Raw genomic sequence first — 22,744 nt, 5'->3', positions numbered from 1 at the left:
GGAATGGAGGGAATTTAAACTAATGTTTTATACTCAATTTTTGAAGCTAGAAGTAAAAAGTGTGATTACTATGCAGTCAAAAATTATTTGAAAAAAATGAGGATACTGATACAATAAGAAATTTACATAAATTTCCCTAGAATAAACTTCACTATAAACTGTAGAAAAAAACTTGTATAAGTTTATTCTGTGTGTGTGTGTGATTTCTAATAATAGATGAACACATTTAAACTACAAATGGAAGAATAACATTTAAAGTTGTCCCTATTTGTCCTTAAAGAATGAATGTTTTTTTGAGACAAAGCAAACTTGTGGATGACCAGCAAATGGCTCTTTAGATTTAGGGGTCTTATACATGGATTGTTTGTGAACCATCAAGCTAATGTGAACTCTTAGTGACCACATAAAGAAGTTTGAAATCAATAATGATTGGTTTGCCACAAAGGAGTCTCATACTGATATATAATAACCAAGGGCAAACTGGCTACATTTTGCAAAGAGATCAGTGACTTTCCCATGGCACTAAAATGTGGAACAAAGGAAGCCAAAACTAGCTTCTGAAACTAAAAAAGTTCCACATTTGAAAGCAAAGTTGCCCATCAGAATTTTTCTATTCTCACTTTAATATTTTCCCTAATACAAATTACTAATCCAGTTTTAGAAATAATTTATTTCCTTGCTGTTTTTCTATTATCATAATTTTTGTAGCTACAATTGTTACTAGGGTGCTTTGACGTCATATTTCTAATTCAGTTTTCAGCCAAAAATTATCAGCTGTAGAATGAAAATTTTATCTGGAAGTTGAAGTGTTAACAGTTTAGAAACTCAGAATATGTGAAGCAGCATCTGAATTTTGTAGCCAACAAGGGAGACTGACAACTGGCAAATTCCAGGGCTTAAGATGGCTGAATGAGGAGAAACACAAACCTTTTAAAAGTGACTGACTTAAAATGTGTACATATAGCACATAAATCTTTACCATGTGCCTCAGATCTGGGATTGACTACTGCACTTTTCAAAATAGATATAACGACCCCTTTAGGCAGTTGATTTTGTGTGTCATGAATTCCAAAACAATAGTTATTACTGTATTTCTATTTACAGTAACAGTGAAGGGCATTTGTATAGATTACCTTAGTTGTCTAGAGCAGGGGTCTCCAACCTTGGCAACTTTAAGACTTGAGGACTTCAACTCCCCGAATTCCTCAGCTAGCAAAGCTAAGTCTTAAGGTTTTCAAGGTTGGAGATCCCTGGTCTAGAGAGCATAGAAGTGTATTCCAACATTGTGGAAACTGATTGCCTCACAGCAATTAGGGAAAATAACAAGGGTAGCTGGTATTAATTGGTTGCTTTTGCATTTATATTACAGCTGTTTGAGATAAATCACAAAATGCCTTGATGTGGGTGTAGGCAAATAGGACCATCACTATGTTCACACTATGAGCTCTTCACAGCTGAACAGCAACAGACAGATTCTGTTCTGAAAGTCAATTCTGATTGCAAAGCAGACACTCAGTCGAGTTTCTCTTGCAAACCAAAGATGCTGCCACGTTGTTGATAGAAGGAAAAAGGCACATAGGAATGAGTTTACTGAAATGATGCTACAGTCTCAAGAAGGAATTTGCCATATTGACCTTTTCCTCCTTCCAAATTCCATTTGTCCTCTGGTCTGAAATCCTTTTGTCATGCTTGGAAATCTGGCAAAATTTCAGATACTCTCTTTCTTAGCTTTTCTAGTCTTTCTTCTTTTTTTCTTTCCTCTTTCATCTGATCTGGGTACTGTTGCCAGGCTCTGAATGCAAGTAGTATCATTCTCCTATATCACACAATGTTTAAAAAAGGGAAAAGGGCAGTAGAATTGTAAGCAGGCATGAATGTTTATTAAAACTTTAAAAAAAATATTCTCATACTTTCCCCATACTTAATAAACAGATTTAAAATATGCTATTATGTTGAGGCAGAGATGATTATGAAACAATGTACTATTTCCTCCTTATTTTTCAGGAACTTGTCAACTTGTTGGATAGAGAATTTCCCTAGAGAAAAGAGATGCTAAATGTCACTAGTTTCTAGACAAATGTGAGGGAGTCTTCCGTGCTCAGAAACCACAGTAAATATTTGTAATTGTTATAAAAGATACTGAATTTTTCCCTCTCTGTGTAGAAAACTAGTTGCCAAGATTTTATGTCTGAAATGGTACCTCAAACATAACAGTTGTTTCATTTTCATGAAAGTGAAGTGAATATTTTTCAAGGGCCTATGTAATCCAGCATTCTGTATTATACCTCACAGATAGGGGAAAAGAAGGCAGTAACTAAATTTACTCTAGAAAAACAGGTACTTAAAAAGTTAAGTATCAGAAAACTTTTCTTCTTACATTGTACATCATTCTTAACAAGTGCTAATAGTTCTTAATATTGCTAATAGTTTTTAACTATTAGGTTGCATTTCACTTTTTCTTCCAAAAATACAATCCCATACCTTTCTATCCCTGTGAGGTAAATTAAACAGAGAATGAGCTTTGTGGCTACGAGAGGATGTGAGTCTCTCAACTTACTTTATCACTAATCAATCACACTGGCTTCCAAAAGACCTTTATGCATAGATACTTCTTTTCCATTTATAACTTTTATTTGTGGTTTTTGAAAAGTAAATGATACACTCATATAGACTGAGACATACATTTAGTGTTCTCTGTGATTTGGTCTGAAAATCCTAGAGTCCTCTTTCTTTTTAATTCCAAGATTTAAAAGAAAAGAATTTGAAATCCTCTCTATTTTGTAAAAAAACATTGAATTCAGGAAAAGATACCTTTGAATAATATTGTATTGTTAGGAGTACTACTTTTCTGTAGAGCAAAAGATGGGCTGAACCATAAGCGATAACAGCCAACAGCCCAAGCACATTACTAGAAGGGAAGACCCAGATTTTCTATCTGGTATGGTTCATTCTATTTAGTGGTATCTGGCTGGTTTGTACACAAAGTTAAGTTGAACATATAAGTTGCATCTAAATTACATATCCTAGAAGCATGACTTGTATCTTGTTTCCCAGGACAAAGAAATATTTAAAAAATGCATGCATGCACGCACACAATGTTCAGATGATTCCAAAGGAACCTAAAGAACAAGGAACATACTGTATAATTCTTGTAATAAATACAATCTAAATGAAAACCGCCTTTGGCATATTCGATTTTACCTATTAAAGTATTGATCTGCAGTCTTTTGTTTTGCCCACAATATTCTTTTTTCCTTGTTTGTCAAATCAAACCAAGAACCAAATAACTTCTTCTTTAGGGTAGTTTCATGGACTTTGGTTGCACTCTCTTCCAGAGTAAATATGTAATCCTTATACTGAAAGAAGTCCAATGAAAGGAAAAGGTGTCACACAATTACAGTATGTTTACATTTTACACAAGAATATGTGTCAAAGGAAAAAACCCTCACAATGCACAAATGTGAACGTACGATTCAGCACGTGGTGCAATGCGCACACAAAAATTAGGTTTTATGGTCCCTCCCTCTTCATTACTCCAAACTCCTGGCCTCCAGTCTAGATTATATTAGAATCTTTTAGAAAATGCCTACAATTACTTTTTTTCCCAATCCTCCCTCTTACTAACCTTTATCCAACTCCTGAAAGACCTTCTAAGCAATTGAGAGCAATGGAGACCTTCAGCTTGAGCTATTTTCCTTGAATGGATTTCTTGCATATTATGAAGCCAGGCAAGAAGACATTTCTGCTGCAAACTAGTACGGTGATGCCTTTGCGCCATCTAAATTCACAGATCAAGAAAAGGATACTGGTATAAATGGATGCAAGGGGGGGGGGGAGTCCTGTAACTAAGATTGTGTCATTGAAACATCACTGACTAGGCCCCTTTTATTCTGTCCAATGACCAAACTACATAGATTCCCAGAGCACATCATTTTTTCTCTATTTCAACTTTATAGTCTGACAGCACAATTGTCCCTTCACTTATTTTAGCTGGAAATAGGCCTAGAACTGAGGGGGTTCATATGTATACTTGACTTGTGAGTAGTTCAGATATTTAAAAAAAAAACTGCTCAAAATAATTATTAATTTAAATGCTGACTTCAGTGTTAGTAAATGAGCTCCACAGCATCAATTTTGGACATAATCGCCCACTATATAAGCCATTTCTGCAAATGCTATCACAGTCTGACATTTGTCTTTTGGGCCAGAACATTTTGGGATGCTAACCATAAGATTCATGATGGATTGCTATTATATTTTCCCCTTTCTTTTAAACTTGTCTTCAGATATTTTGTTGGACATACAGGATTTTTTAAAGCCTTTTCTGTCACAGCTGTATAAACTAGATTTAGAGAATGGTTCCTTCTCGCTGTTTTGGTCTATGCAGTATCCACACAACACAGAAACCTGATTTGATCAAAAAACCACGGGACAATAGCTGAGGATTCATCTTCAGCACATGAAACTAACTTCCTTTTCCAAGATGGCCATTTTTACTCTAGTTCTTACCACCATATTTTCTTTGGATTGCTCTGTAAGTCTTTTCCAGGCCTTTAACACCTGGTTGAGCAGAGCCTTAATGTAATGGTCTTCAGCTTTGGATAAAAGTTGCTGTTCTCTCTCCAACCTTCTCTGTTTTTCCAGTTCTTTCTGTAATTAATAAATCAGAAAACCGGAGTTTAGAGAATTTGACTAGTTCATTAAAAATATTACTATTTCTTGGGCAAACAAGTATAACTCATGTGCTCAGTTGTTGATGTCTTTCTGAACTGCAGGAAATTGAGATATTGTTGTGGTCATCTACATGGCTCCAAACATCATTATCAAAAACATCTCCTTCATGCCAGTCTGCACCATTTTGAATAGACCATCTTTTTTAAAATTAGGGACTGTGCACACAGAATGATCACTGCAGTTTCATGAATATCATGTTTGGGAAATTGCAAAAGCTCAAGCATTACCATTTTGAGCTTCAGATCTTCCAGGCCTTATTTCTGCCTCTGTTGTTGCTTTCTCTTATCTATTTACTATCAAACTCTTGTCAGTATTAAGTCTTCCAAAAAAAAATCAACTAGCAGTAGCAGCAGTTTTCACTTGCTTTGCCCTTTCCTCCTAGACAAGATAATTGAAAGAGCAAGGGTATCAAATGACAGTGGCAAGGAAGTCAGTCAGTCATGCATCAGGAGGGTCATTTGAGGGCACGCAGTCTAAATATTCCTCCCAATCTGCCACCAAATGTTTGAACATCATCTCATTCAGAAGCTTTGAATCATTTAAGCAACAATGCCAGGCTAGCTTAATTCTAGAACACAGAACTGGGGCTATTACTTTGTTAAAGCAATTAATATGGCTTTGATATAGGGGTGTTTAAAATAATTTTTATGCACTGCTGCTTTTTCTTTATTGTCTTTAAGTACCATATGATAAGAACATGTACAAATAAATGCCACATGGATGATCCAAAAATAAAATAAAATAAAAAATAAAATAATTTTTATGAAATAGTGAAAGTATTATTTTTTTCCTGAGCAGCTTTGACACTGCTGGAATTAGACTGGTGCCATTACAAAATCATATTGAAAAGAGTTCTATCAGTGTTTTATCAGTAATAGATCTGTGAGATAGCTGGTAGCAGAATCTTCCACTCACTATTTGCTGCAATTTCTTCTCTTCTCGCCTCTTCTCTAATTTAGCCTCTTTTTCTGCGGCTTCTTGTCTTTGACGTTCTTCTTCTTTGGCTTGCATCTCAGCCTTAGGATGGTATAGATTGAACAAGACAAGCTAAATCATATTTAAATCCCTGTCCCAAAGAAATACAGAAGTTCCAAGGCAGATACTTATCTAAATAATGATATGGGTTTTACACACAAAGGGGGTAAAAATAATATTTTATTCACAACTCTCTTCAGTAATGGTGAATAGCCTTACCAGCAGTTATTAGTCAGGAAACTTACACATTTCAAAGCAGGTTTTACTTCTAAAATATAAATATCAAAAGCAAGTAACCACCATTATAACCAGGGATGGGATCTGACAGGGTTAACTACCGGTTCGGTGATTTATGAGGTTCGGTGATTTACGATGTGCTTCCCTGCACGCTGCTGCGCATGCCTGTAAATTGTCATCAGCACACTGCGTGCAGAGAAGCAGCCTTTGAAAAAGCACCTTTTTCCTGCTTTTTAAACTGCAGAGAAGCAGCCTTGAAAAAGCACCTTTTTCCTGCTTTTTAAACTGCAGCTGTGCTTCGCACGTCAGCTGAAGTTGAAAAATCAGGAAATAAAGGTCAGATAAGAGCCCAGGCGGGCGGGTGAGCAAAAACATCAGCAGACATAGAACCTGTTCTGTGTCTGCTGCTCTTCAGAGCTACCGGTTCTACAGAGGTGGACAGAACCAGTAGAAACCCACCCCTGATTATAACTTGTTAGTTGAAGTTAGTCAAGTTAGGTAAAAAGTTTACATTTTTAAAGTCTAAACTAGTGGATTGCAAAATTGTTGTTCTGTTGAAGAAAAATAGAGGGATTTTAGATGCATCTGATACATTTTTTGTTGTATCCATCTTCTCACAAAATGTTTGGTTTCTATGCTGGGAAGAAGAAAAAGATGAGGTGCCTTTCTCTTCTAACATACTCCCTTGCTTGCATGCAGTGTCTCCTCATCTATAAAATTTATAAAATGTTATTTTCATGTTATTAAGGCAGACCAACATCAGGGACCAGAGTATTAATTTATTAAAGCTCTGGCATGTGTATACAGTTTATAGAGGGAGACTGAAATTTTGATAGGTGCCTCAACTTGGATGTGGTTTTATTTTGGTTTTAAATGGTTTGTAATTTGTTTTATATTCGCTGCCTAATTTCCTTGGATAGAGGGAGGGCCATAGAAATTTGATTAAAAAATAAAGGGCTAATAAATAAAATTTCATGTTTGTATTTTAAACATTATATTGGTCCTTTTATTATCTACCTGCTGGATATTTAAGTCAACTTAGTTTTACTTGCCAGCATTTTGTCTTCTCGGTTTTTTTTTGCTTCTTCAAATTGCTTCCTCCGTTCTGCTCTCTGAACTGCTCTCTCTTCCATAGCTAAAACGTTCAGGAAAAGGTGTACGATGATGAAGATAAATTAAATTACATTAAATTTGAGACTTGAAAAATGCAGTGTTTTGCTTTAAATTTTGTTTCTGACTGATCCATATTGAACTAAATATGGCCAGATTGTTCAACTAGCTCAATATTCTCTCTTTCTCCCTCCCTCTCCTAGCAACTAATTCAAACTGAATCTTGTATTTCAAGGGGAAAAAAAGTATTAGATGAGTCTGAGATTGGCATATAGTCTGAAATATTTTAAAGAAATCCTGGATCCTATAGTTATAAATGGGCAACCTCAACAATGCAACTGGAATTTATTATCATCTAAAAGGACAGCATCCACAATTGTGTTTGCTGTTTTCTGACTACCAAAAGTAAAGGTAGTCCTCGACTTACAACTATACTAGAGCCCTAAATTTCTGTTGCTAAGTTATTGAGTGAGTTTTGCTCCATTTTACGACCTCTGTTACCACAGTTGTTCACTGAATCACTGCAATTCTTTTTTTTAATTTTAAAAATAATTTAATGTGGTGATTTTCTTTGATGTACAGTTCAGTCAAAACATTTCACCTTAGAAGAAATCAAAAGATATAGACATTTATATACATATATATACATATATACATTTAAGCTTTGTATCTTTTTAGTTCTTTTTCTCATTTTTCATCTTAAATTCTTATTTCAGTTTAGTGAACTCCCTTTCATGTCCCTCCAATAATAGAATGTATTCCATACTTTATAATATTCTGATTTATCTTGTTCTTTCAATTCTAGTGTCAACCTATCCATTTCGGATCACTGCAATTCTTAAATTAGTCACTCGGCTGATAATTGAATCTGGCTTCCTCATTGAGTTGGCCTGTCAAAAGGCCGCAAAAGGTGATCACATGACCCTGGGACATTACAACTGTCATAAATACAAATCAGTTGCCAAGCACCTGAATTTTGATCGTGTGACCATGGGGATGCTGCAATGGCATAAGTGTGAAAAATGGTCATAAGTCACTATTTTCAGTGCTATGTAACTTTGAAAGGTCACTAAACAAATGATTGTAAGTCAAAGACCACATGTATTTTAAGGCAGCTTACTTACCAGTTAAAAAAGTTGGACAAGTCTATGCCATTCTTCATAACTAGAATACTTCCCCTCTAATCTTATGTGGTATAGACTATTAATAACTAGTAACTACCAGTAATTTGATATGAACAAAAATGCTAAGACTTACAACATAGCACATTAAGAAAAACACATTATTGATTACAATGCACATTACATGTATTGCCATGTGATTCTGAATAACCATCAACTTAATTAAAGAAAACATTTAAACACATTTGTGTGTATGTTACAGGAAGAAATATATATATATATATTTACAATTATTTCTTGCCGTAGTTCTGATCTTTCTGAGACTGGTTGAAATACACTGGCATTATTTGTCACTGGTCAGATAAAATGTATGGATTATATTATATTGTCATAATGCTAGTGACATCATCACCCTGTCCAGTTAAAATGTTATTCAACAAGGTGTTCAGGAAAAAAATGTTTAATTCAAAGAAAGCCACACAATTTAGGGTTTGAAATAATTCACACATAGGAGTTGACAAAGTTTGCCAAGAAGACCAATAAAAAACCAGACCTTCAGTTATATTTATTAAACGTTTCATGACTGTTCCTGTGGTATAATATAGTATGCGTATTTGTACTATAACAATCGTATATTTTACTACAGCTTTTTATAGCCATCCAGGAAAAACTGCAAAATTTAGGTATATACCTTTAAGCAAGGGATGTGGTGTGACTAATGCTTTCAAAATCCTTCTCTTTTGAATGACTGGCTGCTGAACTTCTGACCTAAATAAGCCAAAGTGTAAGAGAGAGGGGAAAAAATGAAAACAGAACAGAAAGGTCTTGGGCTTGGGATTAACATTCTAGAAAGCAAATACTTCAAATAGAAAAAATATGTTCTGTGAATAATGTAGACCAGGAGTGTCCAACCTTGGCAACTTTAAGACTTGTGGACTTCAACTCCCAGAATTCCTCAGCCAGCAAAGCTACAAAGCTGGCTGAGGAATTCTGGGAGTTGAAGTCCACAAGTCTTAAAGTTGCCAAGGTTGGACACCCCTGATGTAGACTATAGGTAGAGATTCAAAATGACTTTGGCATGATTGAAATAAGTAAACTGACCCTTATAAGGCTTGGTTTCCTGATCCTATCCTGGATAGGATCTGGAAACGAAGTCTTATGAGGGTCATTAGAGAATCTGTGACATTGTGAGAGAGCAGCTTTCTGTTAAAATTAAGGGAAAGACAAGGACCATCCAGTTGAAATGAAAAGAAAGCAGATTCAGTCTACTGTATATATTAAGAAAAACTTTCTGACAGTAAAAATTGTAAAAAGTGAAGCAGTTCTACCCATAGTAATGGGACTTGCCCACTCTGGAGGCTGAATAGGCATCTGTGGATGGATGATTAAGTAGTTCGTTATTTTCAGCAGAAGTTTGGACCAGATCACTTATTTGATCTCTATTTTCTGCTACATTCTATGAGGCTAGAAATCCAACTCAAAATAACTGGAAGGACTACAGCAATTCTGTCTATACACATGCAGAAAGTTATTATCCAATCTATTAAAGATATCATACTAGGACTTTGTCCTAACTTTTGATATTTTTTGTTCCACGATTCTACTCAGTCCTACATGTCTATATATGAATTCATTGACTGTTTCCCCACTATACTTTATAGCTTTCTTATTTATTTATTTTTTAAAACTTTCTAGTATGCAAAATGTTATATTTCTTTTTCAGTTTTTTTGCTAAATAAATCATAACAATTTAAATAAATTATGTTACAGAAATAAAAAATGAAATCGTTTTAAGATAATTGATCTCTGATTCTGTTACAAAAAAACCTTGTAAATTTCACAGTGTATGATTTTGTTAATCAAGTTATTCCCCCTTGCCCCTTTTTATTAATCATAAGAAAAAGTGTCCTTTGCATGACAACAGGCATCTTATTTCTTAGCCATGTATTTGAGTGGTAGGGATTAATATTACAAACACCTTTCTTTGATTTTCTGCAAGGCAGCAAGCCACATGCAACTAAATAAAAATATAGTTTTCCTCTGCTCATTTTTATTGTTTGCCTGTAATTATTTTGGACTGAAAGGTCAATTATTACTATTGTTTTATTATAAAAGTAATGGAAATAAATGATTAAAATTGGTCAAATAACAGTGGCTATTGAACCTGTATCATATTTGATACTGAGCTATTAATTGCAATTAAAAACATCACAGTGCTACCTTGAAGTGTGCTGTTCCAACCACATTCTTTTAGCTACTAGGTAACAAAATCACAGTGATTTTTATCATCATCATCATCATCATCATCATCATACCTTACAGGTTTAGTATTCTTGCAATTGGATTGATTTTCTCTCAGTTGCTTTTTGTCCTTAATTTTTGGAGTGTTAATATTAAGTGCCGTGGTAGCAGTTGTAGTTTGCTCAACCTCCCAAGCAGTGTGTAGCCTCTGAAGGCCCTGAAGTTTACGGATCAGCTCTTGCTGCTCTTGAAGCTGTTGTTGCTGTTCTTCAATCAGACGTTGCTGTTCCAGGGGACCCAAAATAGCGGAAGATTTCTTTTGTTTTGATAGATCAAGATGCTGCAGGGAATGCTTTGTTTCATTCCCAAACCTAGCATGGTCCTGAAGGTTCAAAGCAGCATGTTTTCTGGTGATTTGCCATGGCCATTTCGGTTGACTTGGTGAATGGAGATTGCATTTTTTACTTGTCCCTGGAGAGTAGGAATGGCCTCTTTCAGATTTTGCAATTGTGGGATTATTCTGAACAAACGGCGCTTCAGTCAGCTGGCTAACCTCTATACAGTTTACCTCTGTATCACTTGCAGGTTTATCGTGGGTGACTTCTGTCTCAAGGATTTTATGGGTAGGTCTTGAGAAATTTGATGTTAGTTGCCCCACTGATACTTCTTCCAAGAGCTTTGCCATTTTTCTTCTCATTTTTTCTTTTTTTGCTTCTAGCTCTCTCTTTTCCATCTCTAATCGGCTCCAGCGTTGCCATTCAGCAAAGAAATGACGCAAAGTACATCTCCGGTTAAACTCTATAGCCAGCTGGTTTTTCCTAAATTAAGATTTTTTTAACATTAGTTTAGAATCCCTGATAGAATTGTTTGACTTTTATTTATTTATAAAAGAGATGAACATGCATTACTAGATGGGCCCTCTAGCACTCTATTGCAGACCCCAGATCCCCTGCAGTAGACAAAACTGACTTGTTTATATAATAAGGTTCTCTTGGAGCTTAAGAGATAAAACGGATGCCTTAAGTCTTAAGATAAAAGATGCCTTATCTTAAGATGCCTTAAGATAAAACGGATGCCATTTGGTCTCTACCTCCACCCAAACAGACTAAAACTTTTAGTCCTCCAAATATCCTGATATCAGCAACCATGGTTGTTGCAGTCCCCAGCAGGAAATTAAAATGAAACACAGCCCTCAGACAAAAAAAGGTATAGTTATTTCTTTATGTAGTATAGTTTTTCTTGTAATGACTTATTTTGATAAATATATTGTTCTGCTTGTTGTACGTTTCCACTATATTTCCAATAATATGGGTCAAGCATAAAATAATTGCTGTTAGTAAGAGCCATATCAGCATATGTCTATGGGAAACCATTAGGCCTTTCACAAGCCTATTGAAATATTTTTTTTCTAACAAGTTTTTACTCAATGATGAATGTGACCATGATGCAGCCTGCTGATTGGAACAGATCAAATATATTTTGCTTTCCCTGCATTAGGTTAATGGATTCCTAATGTAATTTCTTGGAATTCAATGAAACAGTAAGATTCATCCAGTAATGGTTATTCATCAAAATTATAGGATCATTCTCATATTTGCACGAGTCAAGAAATAAATAAAGACTGGGGAAAGGAAGGGAAGGGAAGCTTTGAAAAACTTTAATAATCATAATATTAAATCTACCAGCTGAATTTCTTTGAGTTTATATAAGTGGCACAGTATTCTGAAAACATCCTGCACACCAATGGCACTAATTACATGTGAAAGAATACTAATGTTGATGGCTTCTTCATAAAAGAGTGAAATGTAATAACCTGGGTGAAAAGTTTGAAAATATATCATCATAATTGCTTTTGAGGTGCATCTTATATGTCTTTATTTAAGAGCACTCCAATAAGCAATCAAAAATCAAAATAATTAAACCAAGCACAATAGCTTTCAACTTCACAGAAAGGAATCGTATTAATATTGCTACCTATTTTGATCCCGAAGCTGATTTTCCATTTTTTGAGTCTCCTTCTTCAGTTTGTGAGTCCATGAATAATCTCTCCAAGCTCGCAGAATCTTCAGCTGGCACTTCCAGTCTGCAAGGGCTCTTGCTTTTCCCATTTTAATTCTGAGATCCAGAATAAACTTGTACCAGGCAGAGAAATACTTCCGCAGGCACTACATTGAAAATCAAGTAACTATGTTCCATTGTATATTTACATTTCTGATAACGTAAAATGTTGGAGTATTGCCTTCAAGGTTCACTGACTACTATACCTCCCTTCATAAATTGTAACCATTTTTTACTGTACATGGAAGTGAATGTTAGATATGTCAGAATGAATAGAAAAGTATGAAATAAATATATTAGTTAGGTTATGTAGAGAGCATGAGGGCTGACATATGTAAAACAAATATATGAAGGTTGAGAAGCAGACTCGAAAAAGCCAGGGGAGGATGACGTTGATATTACAAAAAATAAATATATAAAATGTATGTATGAAGTGGTACGAAAAACAAGATTTGAAAGTATTGCAAAGTATAGTAAATAGTATTAGTGCAATCTAGATTTTTTTCTTTTGTGTTTCATTTCTTTTGTTTATTACTACTTTCTTTTTCTGTGCTTTCCATAATATTGCTAATACTGAAAAAGTAGAAATTGGCATTTTAAAAATATAGACATAAAGAAGTAGAGAGCTCTCATCCCCCATGCCTAAACTCATCTATGTGGCAAGTTCTCATAAAAAAAAAGAAATATCTTTTTTTAAAGATATCAATATCAATTGCCTACTTATTCAGTTAACTTTAACATTTTAATGCTATTTCATATGTATTGCCATCATAATTGAATGATCACATTACTAACATTTTTAATGAGAACCGTTATCTCATTTCAGCAAGTAATCCAGGATGCATTGCTCTTATCTGCTTAAGCATGTGTGATATCTCTAGCATCATCCACAAATCCTTTCAAATTATTTTTAATGTCTGAAATGTCATCATTCTCATGAGAGCTCAACGTCCTTGCATTTTGTCAGATTTTTATTCACCAAGCGCTAGAAGAGATGACTTCTAGCACTTATTTTGACCTTTGATCTAAAACTTGTTTACTTATTTTTACAGATCACTCATATAGCTCCATGTTTTATGAAAAGGGAAAATTGTTTAAACAAATATTACATACATGCACCTACTTATACAATGGCCAGTTAAGATACGTGTATAAAATACCAGCTATTGAGAATTTATATTTAACTGAATCAAAATGAGTTAAAGCAGGACAGCCTTCAAATAGAAAATATACTACAATCTTATGCATGACTATTGATTAGTAACTTTTATGTGGGTAATAAATATAAGTAGATGCTATATAGCAACTGCAGACTATTGTTTACCATTTACTATTTTATTCTTGTTTTCAAGCCAATGCTTAAGTAGCATAAACATGTGTGGCACTTTACAACACCAGATCATACTCAAACATAATGCATTTTAGCAAATGCAAAAATGTCACTCTTGATTTTCTTGCTTTAAAGAAGAAAAAAAAGTTTATAAGAAAACCTGGGCTGATATAACAATGTGCTGTATCCTCAGGTTTAAGCTTAGTCATGAAGCAGTTTTCATAGCAGGTTCCAGTTTTGGCATCCATCTGCTCTCCTAACCTTCCATTTCCTTTCAACGTCAAATCTATATATTTATCCTCAATTCATTTTAATATAAATGTTATCCTGAGCATCTTTGTTTAGTGAAAACTGTTAAGAATTCTAGCTAAAACAACAATCCACCTCAAAGTGCTGAAGATAAGATCATGAATGTCCTCACCTTCTGATCAGCAGTGTTGACCTTGTCCAGCAGTTCTTGCTTTTTGGCCTGTTCCTCTTTCTTTTGTTCTTCATTGTCACAATTCAGATAGGTAAGCTCAGCAGGATGCAGGCCAACTTCTATCAGAGTCTGAATTTTTTTTAAATTGTGTCTTTTTCTTTCCCTAAAAGAAGACAGTTTGTGAAAGGTTCGAAAAAAAATAGCAGAGAAAGAGGACCATGTTAATTGATAGGATTGATAGTTAGCAATCCTTCTTTGATACACTTTTTATTTAAACTGAGCAAGTTTTATAGGATTATTGTAATCCATTTAGTTACTGCAATGTCCTCATTTCATAATAGGTTCTTAAATAATACGCTGTTGTAGTTGACAATTTGAAGAAACAATTGAAATCAAATAGGGATACACATGAAAAATAGTTTGACTTCAGATTTAATTTTTATAGTTCATACAACATGGTACCTACTTGGTCGGTGGTTTTGAAAAGCACAGAGATGATTTGGAAAATAAGATTTAGTAGTTTCTTCCATGTCTGCAAATCTCAAATAAATTTAATTAAATTTCGAAGCTAATCTCCATAGCAGTGGTGGTATACTACTGGTTTGGTCCAGTTCGGGCAAACCAGTAGTAAAAAATGTTACCATTTGACTGAACTGGTAGTAAAAAATAGCTACCGGTTCAGCCTCTCAACAAGATCAGGTATTCTAACGATCAGCTGTGCAGGATCCCCCTCGCTGTCTTACTGTTTCACCCAGGAGGCTTCCCTGAGGCCCAGGAAGCCAAAAAAATGGAGCGCGGGGAGGTGCTCCACCCTCCCCTGCATTCCATTTTTTTGCTTCCTCGGAGCAAAAATGGCCTCACAGGCGGCTTCCCTGAGGCCCAGGAGGCAAAAAAAACAGAGCACAGGAAGGCGGGGTGGTGTTGTTGCAAAAAAAAAAAAAAGCCACACCCACCCAGTCACATGGCCACATCCACCTAGCCATGCCCACAGAACTGGTAGTAAAAATATTTGCATCCCACCCCTGCTCCACAGCATCTTTGGACATGAAGTTCTAAGTTGTCTTACATTTATATCTTCCCTCACGCCTCAGAACTCACAATGATTTTTAGATGATCTTTCATCTATTTAGTGGCAATACATTTGCTCTATCACGGTTGTTCGGATTCTGTTTTGGGATCTACAACGAACTGATTCTTCTCCAAAGCTTACATTTTCCGTGCTTCTTCCATGAGATGTCTTTTTTCTCCTAACTCCTTCCGCAGTATTACCATTTGTTTTTGGATCGCTGCTTCTTCTTTTTTGGCTTTCAGAGCTTTCCTCATTGTCTCCTCTTGTAATTGCTTTTGAGCCTCTGACATTGCTAACTTTTTCAAGGCTTTTTCTTGTTTTAGAAGTTCAAGCTCCTTCTGCTGTTTCAAGCGATTTTCTTTTACCTGGAAAACAAGAACAAAAAGAAGTGTTAAAGCACATGCCAGTCATTGAATGTAATTGCCAAATAACTTCTGATCACTGGATGAGGAACTTATAAAGGAGTTGACTCTTCTATCAGTAAAAAATTCTGATCAAAATATGCAAGTAGGCTTCTGATAGATCTTAATTTCTCCATTCTGGAGGTTCAGTGCCTGATGAATTTGTTTAGCAGCCTGAGGTTCAAAATGCACTCCAATGTCCATTTTCCTTTGGCATCATGTAGACAGAAAACACAGTGTTCTTATGCAGATGTATTTTATATACTTCTAAAGTCTAATGAATGTATTACTATTTTCATCTTAAAATATTTCTTTTTGTTCTTAAGAGACAGGGGATTCTTGTGAACTGTATATTCTCATTAAACCAGCTCTAACACCCATCTGTCCACACAGGAATATTACAGGACATTAAAATTGTTGTAGGGAGGAGAAGGAGAGGAGGATAAACATCTAGGAGCTGAAAAAAGTTCTTGTCTGCTGAAACAGGCTGGTTATTAGGAGCCTGTCCTCCTCGGCGCTCTTTTGGTCTTTTTCTTCCTTTGCTGATTCATCCTCGGCTATAGTTCAAGCAACCGTTTCTTCAAACCAACCAACACAGATATCAAGTTGCCCCTGCAAAGAACCTTCTTCGACCACATTCAAACTTTTTCCGGAGAGAAAAGGAAAGAGATTCTTACATGCACACTTCAAGAGGTACCACCTGGAAGGAAGCTTCCCTGGAGAGCAGCAGGCAAGTAGGCTCTCTGCTTAACTAAGATTAAATTAGCCTATTCTAATTATTACCTGCTTTTAAGGCTATTTTTCTATCATATCTTAGTCTTCAAATTTTTATTTATTTTTAAACCCTTTACAATTTTGAAATTTTTGCAGTGTGATTACTAATCCACTTTTAGTTATATTTCAGCTATGGTTTAGCTGAATTTATAAAAAAAGCCCGAGCTGGGCCTCAGCTATAGGAGGGCCTTGCTGCTGCTTCTTTGTTGTTGTTGTCCAGCCAGATTTTGCCCTTCCCCAGTTTCTTCCACAGCTGATGGAGCCACATTCCCATTCCCTGTCAGCTGCTCAGCCTCCCCTTGGAATCAGATTCCGACAGGGCCATGACAGTGTATATCCTGATTATAAACACAAAAACTATAAATGCATAATACTGCTGGCTATGACTGATTCAACCTGGACTGCTAGGACTGCATTATCATACCAGTATCTCAACATCCTTTGATTCACTGAGTGCCTGGGTCTGTGGGGAAGTTGTCCCTCAACCTGGGATACTACTGCCTTAGATGTCAGGGCTACAAATAGGTTGTTTATACATTGGCAATGCCTCCAACATCTAATTTGGGGGTGAATACTCTTGGCTATTTCTGGGATAAACAGGATGGGTTTAGCTGAACTCTCAATTCTTTGACTGTTGAATCCAGCGGTGCCTTCTCTGGAACACCTGGAAGCTGAAAAATGAGTGCAAGACTGGAGCTGTTGCAACATTTGCCTGCCCCAGTTAAATATTTTCTATTGAACCATGAGGTACTGAGTCTTGTGCTATCATAGTCCGCAGTGTAAGGACATTGATGGAGGTGCTTCTTTGACCTAAAATTTATATTCTTCCTTTTCTAAAATAATCCTTGTCTAAAGAGCAGGGATTTTCCCTGGCTCTCTTCCCTGAAATAAGGATGAAATCTTCTCTTAAAGAATGGACTAAGATCGAAGCCATTTGTTGAACTCTGGATTCTTGGATACCTTTGAGAAACCCAAGTAGACTCTGAAGTTTTCCTTTTCTCATTTAGCCTTGCTTTCTTTGTGCCTTCTGAGGTTACCCTTTTTTGTCCTACTTCTCTTGTTGAGTGAAGAAGAGATAAAGAAGTCAAAGAGTAAAATATGTTTGATTTATATTCCGTAGGTGCTTTTGAGAAGGTAGAGCCCAAGGTTGAAAGGGATAGGGGAAAAAATCCTTTTCTTATTTCCTTTTCAACAGTGAAGAACGACATAATTTTGCACTTTGGAAGATTGTGGAAAATAAAAGTTGAACTCACAAAAATGTTATTAATTTTTACACCATGTTTTCCTGAATAAGCCATTATCTGATTTGCACATGATGCTAAGTGATAATAGGTGGAAGCTAACTAACAAACCACATTACAGTTGTTTGAACTAGACCAGGGGTGTCCAACCTTGGCAACTTTAAGACTTGTGGACTTCAACTCCCAGAATTCCTCAGCCAGCAAGGAATTCTGGGAGTTGAAGTCCACAAGTCTTAAAGTTGCCAAGGTTGGACACCCCTGAACTAGACCATTATATTTTCAATTATTTTCAGATTGCACTTCTTTCTCTCTATGGGATTAATTTAAACAATATCAAGACTTAACAAATTTATGAAGAAATATAAAGTGAACTTTAGAAGGTTTTCCATAAACATTATATTTTTTACCTGTTTATGCCTTAGTTCCATTTTAATTCGTAAGTCTTTGGGTTCCTTTTCCTCTCTGACGCCTTTAGTTTTAAGGTCTTCCAGTATACCACTGTTTACAATTTCACTTTGCAATAGATGCTGTAAAAAATCTTGTACCATGGTGCCTTCCACTTCTTGCTCCAAATAACCATAGAAATCTAGAATACATAAATCATACTGACATTGAATGTAAAATGGTATTTTTAAACTTTCTTTCCTGAATCAGGAGTTGCAGCTTGCAGTCCCCAAGGCCCTATTTGTGCTTCCCAGAGTATCCCACAACACCAAAAATGAGCTTAAAATGTTTGTTTTATGAAGGCGTTTATATTTAGAAATGGTGAAACCATAGTGGAAATCATAAGCTCCTGTAAGCTGAAATACACCTTTACATAGATGTAAAGATACATCTATCTTTAAAATCTCTCCAAACACAGACCAATTACACTGAGTTTTGAACTCTGAAATTCACTTTCTAAATGCTGAAATTCACACAAAATATCACTTTCCAGTAGCAGGATTTTTAGCTTAAGAACGTTAAAATAAGAGTGGAAAATATATCTACAAAGCCTCTGAAAAATGAATGGCTATTTTTTTCCCCCTTGATTGTCCTATGGGCAGACAGACTGGATACAAATCAAAGTAATATTTGTTACATTGTTTTCTAAAAAATATTTTAATCTCTCTTTGTAAGATTGCCTATAAGGAATACAAGAAAAGGGAGAAGGGCTCTTCTATGACAGTCCTGTTTTTCTGGAAAAGGATACTTTATTGACTATTTAGATTATTAGATACAATAATGTTTTACTTTCCATTTAATTGTTTTGTGTGAATTTTACCAGTACTTGCTAGTACGTGTATCAGGAATTTTTGCTATTATGGGAATGCTTAAAATAGATTTAAAATCAGTCTCACCATCAAATTTTTTATATTTCTGAAAGCCAGCAACAGGCTCCTGTAAAGGAACAGGGTTGGGTGCTGAATTTTGAACATCATTGTCTTCATCACTTGCCAGTTCCAATTTCAATTTTGAATTCATCCAGTCATTAAGCAACTCTTGAGCTGCATTGATGAAAGCAATAAAAAAATTTACTAGATTTACCAACTAAATTATCAACTAAAGCAAAAGTTTAAAATATGAAAGGAGTTCTATACCCCAATCTAACTCTGCATAGAGGCAAATCAAATTGGCTTTTGCAGTATTAGTCCCAAGAAGGTTTATCCAAGATTTTTATTCTGATTTGTTAAAAATTATTGGTATTATTTATCGTTGATCTTATATTTGAAAGTTCACAAGCCTGGGATGAATTGGGAAAGTATAAATCTCATTAGTTAGAATGATACACAGATATTTAAAAACATCTATACAATATGGTCTCCATTTAAAGCTATCCTCAATTACATATACTCACTTTGAATAACTGAGGCATATTTTGTCAATTTTCTCTATAAAGTTCCATTGATATTACCTTCCACATCATACATAAATCAGGTATTTTCACAATCTCTTGACATAATGGGATGTTCCAACTCCATCTCCCACAAAATTACAAAATTGTAATAGGGAGATGGGAGAAGAGATCCCAGCTTTTCTAGGAATGGGTAATCTATTGTTCATTTTTCTACAATACAGTGAAAAATATAATTATTCTGGATCACCTGGAGTCTACAACAAAATGTTTAAGAAATACCTTCTACATATGCTTCATCATGATCTAGCAGCTGCTCTGTTGTTTCCAAATCCAGCACTGGACCATGAAGTCCATGAGAACAGGATGCCTTTTTTAATGAAAAGGCTTCAGAAACAGCAAATTCGGAGACTTGTTCCATCCGCTGAATTTAAAAAAATGTATAGAAAAGTTATTAAGATTCACTTATTTTGTCTAACATAACAGAAGATATTTTGATTGGCAATAAGGTTGGAAATACATGGTATTTATACTGCTGCAATGGTGGGATTCAATTTTTTTTTTACTGTTAGGGGCCTTGGAGTGGAGCCTTATTAATTACATGGGAGGGTGGGTTATCTGTGACTATGCAATAAACTGACTCTAACTAGCATCTGTCCAGTGTGGGATTCAATTTTTTTACTACCAGTTCTGTGGGCATGGCTTGGTGGGCATGGCAGGGGAAGGATACCGTAAAATCTCCAGTCAGAAGTGGCATTAGCCGGTTCTCCGAACTACTCAAAATTTCCGCTACCGGTTCTCCAGAACTGGTCAGAACCTGCTGAATACCACCTCTGTTCTGCTGGCTTTATCTTTTTTATTTTGATTGGTCCTTTTATGTATTGGAGAGTATCTCTTTTATTGACGCATTATTTTGTATTAAAATAATTAGCCACATAGTTTTTTGAACCCGAGAAGCATATTAATACTTAAGATAGCATCCACTAAAATGCTAGAATTTAAGCTATCTGTCCCACTGACAGATGTGTGTGTGTGTGTGTGTGTGTGTGTGTGTGTGTGTGTGTTCATACACCCGCATATTAGATTTATGTCCCACCTTCTTCCAAGAACTCAGGGCAGTTTATGAGGGAACTTTCTTTCATTTTATCCTTATAAAAGCAACATTGTGAAGTAGATTGGGCTCAAAGAGTCACTGACTCAAAATTTCCATTACTAAGAGGGGGCATGATTTTGTACTGTCCTAATCCAACCCTTAACAATTATGGTTCTATCAGTAGATTTATAGATTTATGCACATTTCTCAACATAATTAAATTTACATGTGTTTATTTTCTTATTCTAATAATAATTTTAATAGAATTTAGCATCTCTGCAATTTACAGTCCAGTATTATTCATAATTATTCAGAAAATGAGCTTCATCTTACCATGGGAACTCAAGATTTCGTCCCACTGAATAAGTTGGGTTTTTTTCCAGATATTTGAGACTGAGCATTACTTCATTTTTCCTTACCTTTATCCAGTGTTCTATACTGTCAGCATCAAACTGTGGCTGGGAATTAAAGAATAAAATATTTTAATTTTCAGTTAAAGATCAAATTAAAGTAAAATTAAGAGATCTTTAAGTTTTAAAACTTAAAAACATACTAACTAGTTTCATTAGTTTACTATATTTATGTAATGTTATTCAATAGGCATAGTCTTTGATTTGCATTAACTCAAGTTTTACAATAAATATTCTCAAAATAAATGAGGCAAAGTATTAGTCATTACTCCAAGCACAGTGGAGGGAGCAATGGAAGTACACATACTTAAAAATGCTGTCTTCTATTCTCTTTCATTGATTAAATGGCTCTAGTGGTTATTCATAACTTCTGTAAGAAGGCCCACTTACATAGCAGTGCAAAGCTGGTTTTGATTTCAAAAAGTTACATAGGGTTAGATCTAATTATTTTTAGATGGGAAGCCAATGAGTCGTTTTAGGGCTGTAGGATAGACTGAGAAGTCAAAAAAGCAACTTAGATGCTGGCTGCACAGAAAACTCATAAAACTGCTTCTGTATTGCTCCAAGAAAACCACAGCAATGTATTCACATTAGTTGAGCTAGACTTGAAGTACATGTTATCTTTTCTGTAATAAGGCACTCCCTGAATGTTATCACAGTGCAACTCTGAATAAGAAAAAGAACCCAGTTTTGCATAGCAAGAATCAGATGATTAAGGAAGCCCCTGTGGGACCAGAAATCTGCTGCTGCTCAGCAACTGCTTACTTCTCATTACATCTATCCTGATAGATACCCATTGGTACTCCATGAATTGGTCCAATTTCAATTGGCCTTCACTGTATCCTGTGGCAACGGGTTCTGTATGCTCTATGTGAGTACAGGTAGTCCTTGACTTACAACGAACGGTCGTTTAGTGACCGTCAGTTCAAAGTTAAACAGTGCTGAAAAAAGTGACATAGGACCGTTTTTCAGCTACGACCTTTGCAGCATCTCCCATGAGGATCATTTGATCAAAATTCAGATGCTTGCCAACTATTTCGTATTTATGACTGTTGCTGTGTCCCACGGTCATGCGATCCCTTTTTTGCAACCTTCCAACAAGCAAAGTCAATGGGGAAACCAGATTGACTTAGCAAGCAGGTTACTAACTTATTAACTGCAGCTATTCACTTAACAAATGTGACACAAAACATCGTAAAATGGGACAAAACTCACTGAACAAATGTCTCACTTAACAAAATGACCCCCCCCCCCTCAATTGTGGTCGTAAGTCGAGGACTACCTGTACAGGCACTTCCTTGCTGCTCGGTTACATGAAATAAAGGCACGCTTTAACATTCTCCAAAAATGTGACCATCGAATAGCCGGCACAGACCGTTTGGAAAGCGATTTCAGCAATGACGGGTCAACGTCACGGGCTTCTTTTCTTTTTACCTTTTGCCGCGATGCTGGCTGATTGAAACGTCGCCAACGATAAAGGTCAGGACGGGATCGCACGGCCGCCATTGAAAAAGCCCAAAGGAGACCCCCTCGATTTCCTGTCCGCTTGTTACCCGCGCAGTTCGGGTTGGGAGGCGAAGCGACAACCGACGTCGAAGTCCTCGCTCGAGCGGAGAGTGGCGTCCCTAAGCTTTGTCATGGCAACATTTCCGCCAAGTAGTGGGCGCTTCTCTCCCTCCTTCCTATCAAACCCTC

The 22,744-nt window shown here is 35.8% G+C and overlaps 1 protein-coding gene across 1 annotated transcript; it reads right to left on the bottom strand.

Annotated features, from left to right (window-relative positions):
• Nucleotides 1–1,333: 1,333 nt before the first annotated feature.
• CCDC191 (coiled-coil domain containing 191) lies at nt 1,334–22,724 on the bottom strand. Its single transcript, XM_026681739.2, has 16 exons — nt 22,484–22,724; nt 21,059–21,097; nt 19,829–19,970; nt 19,053–19,199; nt 18,120–18,298; nt 15,438–15,661; nt 14,228–14,390; nt 12,393–12,583; nt 10,493–11,236; nt 8,869–8,945; nt 6,999–7,081; nt 5,650–5,751; nt 4,510–4,650; nt 3,626–3,778; nt 3,202–3,356; nt 1,334–1,816 (listed from the first exon to the last, which is right to left on the bottom strand). Exons 1-16 carry the CDS (start codon nt 22,553–22,555, stop codon nt 1,684–1,686), a joined length of 2,745 nt encoding a protein of 914 aa, XP_026537524.1. The 5' UTR covers nt 22,556–22,724; the 3' UTR covers nt 1,334–1,683.
• Between the last annotated feature and the right edge of the window lie 20 nt (nt 22,725–22,744).

Source organism: Notechis scutatus, chromosome 5 (genome assembly GCF_049901735.1).
Source record: "Notechis scutatus isolate UNSWTSFEM ecotype Mainland chromosome 5, rNotScu1.2, whole genome shotgun sequence".
In the NCBI taxonomy this organism is placed as follows: Eukaryota; Metazoa; Chordata; class Lepidosauria; order Squamata; family Elapidae; genus Notechis; species Notechis scutatus.
The sequence above is the reverse complement of the archived record's forward strand: the minus strand, read 5'-3'. Positions and strand labels throughout refer to the sequence as shown.